The following is a 7,988-nucleotide window of genomic DNA, read 5'->3' on the forward strand; positions in this document are numbered from 1 at the left end:
GATCGAACAAATATGGAATGAAAGAGCCTGTATAATTTAGCTTGCCCTATCTTCTCTGTTTTCTTTGAAAATAATAGTACAACAATGATGGGTGTTTTTGCCACATTTCTAGCCCTTTTACATCACTTTTGCAATCTTGCACTTGGTATTAGAAGTACGTGGAATGACTTATCACAACTCTACATCACTTTTGCAATCTTGTACTTTTGTATTATATGTCATTTAGATTCCTTTGCTGCTATGCACAATGCTGATACTGTTGTGTCTTGTCCCAGCATCCCCAATCTGCCCTTTGAAATTTCATCTCTAATTGCAACTTGCAAGTACAAAATTAAGAAAAGAACCAATCAACCGCTCGACTGTCATATGGTTTTAAGTTGGCTATATGAATCTTTTGCATCATCGTCAAAAAGATTCATTAAATGAAGATACTCGCTCTTTATGTCGTCAATCAACCTAGCGCAAATCTTTTTCTTCTATCCGGACTTGAAATTGGTTATAATTTGCAAAACTTACATAGAAAATTAGAAATAACTACTTCTTGTGATTACTTGACGATTCTTTCTCATATTTCCATCTTCAAGATTTCTTTTTCTACTCAAAATATTCTCAATTTGAACTAATCTGACAATGAAGATTTAAAATTTTCCATTGAGTAGATATAATTCTACACGTACTTAAATCTGTTGAAGTGTTCTATAGATGTTGAAGTAAATATTGAATTGTTAGTAGAAGTTATTGGAATCTGCCTTTCCTTTGAGTACTCTCAGGTCTTTGACTAAAACGAGTTGTTTGGGGTCTTAAAAAGCAATTTTAAATTTAAACTTATTGTACTAGTAGTACGAATAAAAGCATATTGATGGCAAGTTGGCAACTAGTGTACTGAAATACACAGAGAGGTTTGGGATGTTAATTGACTTGTCATGGAATGCCTCGAAGTGCTCAATATATTACCATTTTTCAAAATCGAACCGTAACCGATAATCCAACCACAAAATTGACTTATTGGTAATCACTGAAAAAAAAGGGTAACTAACGGAGATTTTTTAACAGAGGGTATTAATACCTCCGCTAATTGCATCAATTTACGGAGGTTAGAAACCCCCGCAAAATTATGTAATTAATGGAGGTTTATAACCTCCGCAACCTTTAAAAAAAAAAAAAAAAAAAAAGAGCGCCCCAAAATATAATAATTCAACTCTTAATACCAATTAGCAAAATCTTTGCTCCTTTTCATCTTTGTCGCGACCCTCTCTCACTCTTAATGCCATAGAAATCTTTGCTCCTTTTCATCTTTGCCCCAAAGTTTATTTGACTGCCGCTATGATTTTCTTCAAACAAATACGTAAGTCTCTATGATTTTCTTCAAATACGTGTGTTGATTGTTGATTTTTTCTTCTATCAATTTTGTGTGTTGAATTGTTGTGATTCCGTTCTGAAACACTAGGTTGCTGGTTTTTAAGAGGTTAGTGAATTGAGTTGTATGAAATTTTCAATATAAATTTGAAAATCTATTCAATTTAGAATTCAATTTTAGTTTTCTACTTCGATTTATTTAGATTTTAGTTTTCACTTCGAAATTTAGAATCGAAGCTTTATGTTTGAATTTTAAGCCTCGTTCAGTTAATCTCTTCAATTTACTTCATTTTTTCGCATAGGTATTGTTCGATTTCGTATTTTAAGGTCTTTTATTTATCTTGCATGTTCGATTTTCTGAAAGTATCTTGTTCTCTTCTTCACATGTTAGAGTCTCTGTCTAATTTGCTGTTTTCTTCACAGGTTAGACTTTGCTTGCTTTGTCTCTCAAGCTTTAGGTTAAATTTTGCTCTGTTTTGTCTGATTGGCTGATAAGAGTGAACATTTTCTTGTTAGTTTATTTTTGAAGGAAATCATGCTTCAGTAATGTATAGCTTGTAGAGGATTTGTTTAAATTCTATGATAAATGTTGAACCTTAACTGCTTGAGGATAGAGCAGCTCCTTAATAAATACTCGCTCCGTTTCAATTTATATGAACTCATTTGACTGACCACGACCAGTGGCGGAGCCAGGATTTTCACTAAGGGGGTTCAAAAATATAAAAGAGTAAGAAACGAAGAAGTCAATGGAGTTCAACATCTACAATTTATACATAAAAAAAAAATTAACCTTGTGTATACATGGTAATTTTTCGCCGAAGGGGGTTTAGGTGAACACCCTGGCCACCACTTGGCTCCGCCTCTATAAACAGACAGTAAATATCACAATATCATTCAGCTCGCAAAGCATGCTACTTAATTGTCATAATGTTGTCATGCCTAACATAAACTACAAGCGTCACCTTTGGAATACTGGATTGTCTATTTGTGTGCTACATGAAACGAAACTAACAATATTTTCACAACACTCACAGGATCATTAACATGTTTAAAATTTAAGAATAGTAAATAAAAAGAGAAACAACTGACCTCTTGTCAAAGAATCAAAGTCCAACTCACACGAACAGGTCTCTGTAGCAAATAAATACATAAAGGAAAACCTCAAACAAGCCATATTACAGACCAGCAATCAGATTCACATTGCATAACTTATGGACCACCATATAGTAAACAGACAACAGACATATTGATGAAAGGCACAAAAATTAAACCATAAAAACATGAAATATGAGAATTTATCACAGAATCAATCTAGAAAGATTAATAGACAAAGTTAAGCAGAGTACCAAGAGAAAGTTGCAGAATCAGAGGAGAAAACTGGAAGTAAGAAGTTTCCATTATCAAAGGCAACTGGAAGGTGCCATATTACAAAAGCAAAAGCTTGGGAGCTTTTGAAGCAAAAACAAAAGCTAGTAAGCTTTTGGAGTGGAAACTAAGTTAGACTATGCAAGAACCATGGAGCTAGTAAGCTTTTGGAGTGGAAACTAAGTTAGACTATGCAAGAACCATAGAGCTTTACAATTGTACTCTACGAGGTTTCATTTCTTGAAATGTCTTAATAATAGCATCATTAGAAATATTATCAAATAAATCTTTTTCTAGATAAGGCACCAAACAACCGCTCAAAAAATCATCACTCATTTGACTCCGCAAGTCATTCTTGATAAACTTCATTGCCGAAAAAGCTCTTTCAACGGATGCAGTGGCAACTGGCAAAAGCAAAGCAAGTTTCACTAAGCGGAATACAAGAGGATAATTTGAATGCTTCTTTGTCTGAACTAATCTTTTCGAAAGATCACAAAGCCCTTTTAGATCGAAAAACCTTTCATCAACATCACGAACATCAATAATGTAACTTGCAAGTTGATTCTCAAGAGCACTCATATTGAACTCATCAAAGTCATCAGGATATAACGCAGCCATTTTCATTATCTTTCTGATGTCGAAACTTGAAAAAGAGTCAATTGGATTCAAACAAGCAATTCCACGAAGCAAATTAGTCGTCGCTTCGCCAAAACGATCTTTAAGCTCTTGAAGTTGCCAATCAATAATATTGCAAAACACTTCAACACGATAATGATGTAAGACTGTATTGTCACCAAGTCTTCGTCGTGATCTTAAAGAGCTAACATATGGATCCTTAAAGTTAGGTACCAAAATTTCATGCTTGATACAAAATAAAGATACCTTAGCAATGAGAGAATCCCATTCCTCATCCCTATAAGCTTGCAACCTTATTTTTGCTACTTCAAGAAGTAGCATGGCATTTGCCAAATCTTGCTCCTTTTTTTGTAAGCATTTGTTAACCTCATTTGTGATTGCTAAAACCTCACTCATCAAATGCAACATGAATGCAACCTCATATGTTCGACAAGCGTCGAGATATCCCATTGCCTTGGCTCTTTCATCCATTAATCGTGCATCGTGAACAAGTGATTCAAGAACATTAACAATAGAGCCATACATAAGAATAAAATTGTTAAAAGATTTATAATGAGATCCCCAACGAGTATCACAAGCTCTTGAAAGACCAAGTTCTTGATTCAAGCCCCTACCGGTTATAAGCTCACCCATATCTAATGCCTCTTGAATTCTTTCTTTTTGAGAATCTCGAAATTCATCCATACGCTTAAAAGAAGATCCTAATACATTCAAAATATTTGAAACCAATACCACAAGTTTTCCCACTTCAATACATTTTTTAGAGACTGCAACAAGAGTTAGTTGAAGTTGATGAGCAAAACAATGAATGGAATGAGCCGATCTACTTTCTTGCCTAATCAACATTTTAAGGCCATTGATCTCACCTTGCATATTGCTTGCCCCATCATAACATTGTCCACGTACATGTGATAGACTCAAGGAATGTTGAGCAAGTAAATTAACGATCGCCCTCTTTAAAGATAAAGCACTAGTATCTTGAACGTGAACAATGTCAATAAGTCGCTCCATCACAATTCCCTTTCTATCAATATATCGTAAGACAATAGCCATTTGCTCCTTGCGTGACACATCAAAAGACTCATCAACTAGTAAAGCAAAGTAGTCACCATTTAATTCATCAAGAATAGCTTTAATTGTTTCTATTTTACATGATGTCACTATATCTTTCTGAATCCCTGGAGAAGTCATTTGATCATTTTGAGGAGCATGTTCCAGTACATAATCACGAATATTATCACACTTTTTCCCATACCATGAGAGAATATGAAGAAAATTACCCCTACTAAGTGATGATTTAGATTCATCGTGACCTCGAAATGCAAATCCTTGAGTTACAAGAAGCCTTACTACATCAACTGAAGCACTTAAGCGAACCCAATATGCATGTTTAAATTGATTAAATTGTCTCCCAAGTGAAAATTCAACAGACTGTTGTTGTCGCATTAGATCTTGACATTTCTTTTTTGATTGATTATGTACGCTGTTCTGTAGACCGATATGTCCCCCAAGACTACTCTTTTTGTGCCAACTCTTAAACCCAGTAGTTGAAAATACTTCACCTCCACCTTGATGAATGCTATGGCCTTTAAATAGATAACAATACAAACAATAGACTGCGTCTTTACTAACACTATACTCCAACCAATCATGATATACATCATCAAACCATTCAGAATTAAAACGACGCATTGATCCAGAAATATTCGTTTGAGGATACTCACGCTGAAGCAACCGAGGTTGACAAGGGCCATTCTGAAGGTATGCTCTTCTAATAACATCACGATGATTTGGATGATAGTCCAAAATTGGAGTTCTTTCACCCGGATCATAGTTTAAAGTACTCAAATCAAATTCTTGAGAAGAATGTAACGCTACTTCTGAACAGTTGGCATTTGCTTCTTGGTTAAGTTGACTAGGAGACGCTAAACTTGATTTTGGTACTTTGGTAAAATACTTTTTCAGTGAATGTTGAGACTGAATCGTAAAAGTAAGAATTTTGTTAGACTAGTTACCAGCAAATTGAAGCAATCTATCTAATCTTCATAGCAAATATATAGAATTCTGGAAAAAAAAATATCTCTGCTATTCTGATATATTAATTGCTTGTCCTATTAGGATTTAGGAACATGCTAAATTTATAGAAGAAATTATCTTTGTAGACCATTTGTATATCATTCTGCAAAAATGAATTTGTGTTTGAATAATGCCTATTCTCTTGAGAAAAAATAGAAAAAGAAGGGAACTAAGAACTTACTGAGGAAGCCATGGATGGAGACTGGAGAGCAACAACGAGCGCAACAGCTTCAGCAACAATCAAGTATCAATAGAGCAAAAAAAAAATGTAAGAGGCAGAAATGAATAGTGAGGTCGTGTGAAATGTAAAAGAGTGAAAGAGCAGGAACTATGCAATAGGGTTTTTTTATTATTTGCCTTTTAGATTAGGGATTTTATTCAAATCCCAATTAGATCTGCCCAGTTATTAAACGTGGTCGTTTTGTTTGTTTTAAAAAATATTGAAAACGCCTGAAGGAAAAAATATTGAGAATATGTTGCAAGCGGGGTTCGAACCCGCATCCCATGCGCGAAACTGAACCCCCTTCGCCGCTCAACCAAGTATTTGGATTGTAATAAGGGGGTTCATTATTACATATATACACATAAAATAAAATTTTGACGCTATATAAACAGTGTAATTTCCCGACGAAGGGGGTTCGGATGAACACCCTGGGCTCTACGTAGATCCGCCCCTGACCACGACATTTAAGAAAGAGGGAAGACATTTGAAATTTGTGGTTCAAAGTAAGCCTTGAAAATTTGTGTGGCTGTAAATCATTCATAAAGTGAATTTGTTTCCAAATTAGGAAAGAAGTCATTCATTTTAGCACGGACTAAAAAAGAAATAGGTTCAAACAAATTGAAACAGAAGGAGTAGGTTGTATCTTAGAACATTTGCTTAAGTTCAAACTACTCTTAGAATATTTGCTTAGGTGAGAGTTTTACGGTCATAATACTAGTTTTAACATAATACTGTTATGTGAATTTTAAAAGATTCCTGTGTTGAGGGCATTTGAAAGCAGTTGTAAAACGGCTACGATTGAGAGTCCAAAACGTGTAGTTAAATAACACCTTGTATGATCAAATTCTACTTAGAGCCTTGGGGATTTGCCCTTGTCTTTTTTTATAATGTACAACTCTCATATATTCATAGAGCTGTAGCATACTATTGACTCAAATCCATGATACAGTAACAACTGAAGGGAATTTGGAAGTTGCCTTCTTCCCAAGGGCTTGTATAAATATCATTTCATGTTGGTTTCAAAGAGTTGGCAGAAACATATATAATAGCTTAAGTTATGAGCTTGTAGAAGTTATCAACTGTGCATAACACATGTTCTGTTAATTGTCTCTTAGGCTTTAATTGATATTAATCCTTGGTTAAGATTGTCTGACATGGAATGGAATATTTTTTTGACCTGGACTGTAACTAGCATTTGATATATGTGCACTTTTTGCTTTCACAAGTACTCTGACTGCTTAGTGGCTTCCACCCATCTCTGTAGCTTATTTATTTGTAGAGGTTTTATTTTTTCAAAGAGACATCATTTCACCCCTGATCTTGGCACAAAAACTCACTTTAGCAACAAAACTTAACTTCTAATTATATACCCCCTAAAGAACTTTCATTTCAATTATTTTTCACCCTGAAAAAATAATACTACTCTCACAATGTGAGGTGTATTACACTCGCGCCACATCATTGCCACATCGTTGCCACGTCATTGCCATGTCAAAAATTACCAACCCTTCATTTTTTGTTTTTATTTTTTGTTTTATTATTTTTTCTCTTTCTTCTTTCTCCCTTTTCTGTTTCTTCTTCTTTCTCCTCATCCTCACCACACTTGTAGCAACCACCGCCGCCACCACGACCTCCACTACCACCTCCTTAAATCAACTCAACTGAAAAATCCCATCTTTGTCAAAGATGTTCTTTTATTAATCATGTTTCCACGTTAATTAATTCCTAATCAATTATTAAAATTCCTAAATCAAAAATTTTCCAACATTAAACTCCCACACCCATCAACCTTTCTTCTTCTTCAAACCCCCCCCCCCCCCCCCCTCCCCCCCGCCACACACCAGTCCATTTGAAGGGCAATTCGTGCAATTTCTTCATTGTTGAGCAACCAGTCAATCTGAAGGGCAGTTCGTGCAATTTCTTCATTGTTTATTTTGAAGAAATAAAGCAAACCAATATTTCTATCACCATCATCTTTAACCCACACCCACCACCACCATCATCTCCCCACCAAATTTCATCCAATTCCTTCTCAAATTAGTCTCATTTACACTCAAATTCGTCCAAATTGGTTGTTTTGGTTATTATTGTTGGCCATTATTATAATTATTAGCAACCTCATTTCTTCCATAACCATTATTCCATAACTTTATTTTTGAAAGAAAACAAAAATCAAAATCAAGAAATCAAAAAATGGTGAAAATGAAAAGAAAAGAATGATGAGAATATAGAGAGAGAGGGATTTGTGAAGAAGAAGGACGAGGAAGGTGGTGGGGGCGGGGCTGTGGGGTGGGGTGGGGGTTGTGAAGATGAAGAAGGTGGTGGGGGTGGA

At 35.1% G+C, this 7,988-nt stretch overlaps 1 protein-coding gene across 1 annotated transcript; it reads right to left on the reverse strand.

The window, feature by feature from the left end:
- Positions 1 to 2,930: 2,930 nt before the first annotated feature.
- On the reverse strand, positions 2,931 to 6,245 carry LOC132636015 (uncharacterized). The gene is made up of 2 exons (XM_060352651.1): positions 5,615 to 6,245; positions 2,931 to 5,334 (listed from the first exon to the last, which is right to left on the reverse strand). Exons 1-2 carry the CDS (start codon positions 5,624 to 5,626, stop codon positions 2,932 to 2,934), a joined length of 2,415 nt encoding a protein of 804 aa, XP_060208634.1. The 5' UTR covers positions 5,627 to 6,245; the 3' UTR covers position 2,931.
- Positions 6,246 to 7,988: the final 1,743 nt, after the last annotated feature.

This window comes from Lycium barbarum, chromosome 1 (assembly GCF_019175385.1).
Source record: "Lycium barbarum isolate Lr01 chromosome 1, ASM1917538v2, whole genome shotgun sequence".
In the NCBI taxonomy this organism is placed as follows: domain Eukaryota; kingdom Viridiplantae; phylum Streptophyta; class Magnoliopsida; order Solanales; family Solanaceae; genus Lycium; species Lycium barbarum.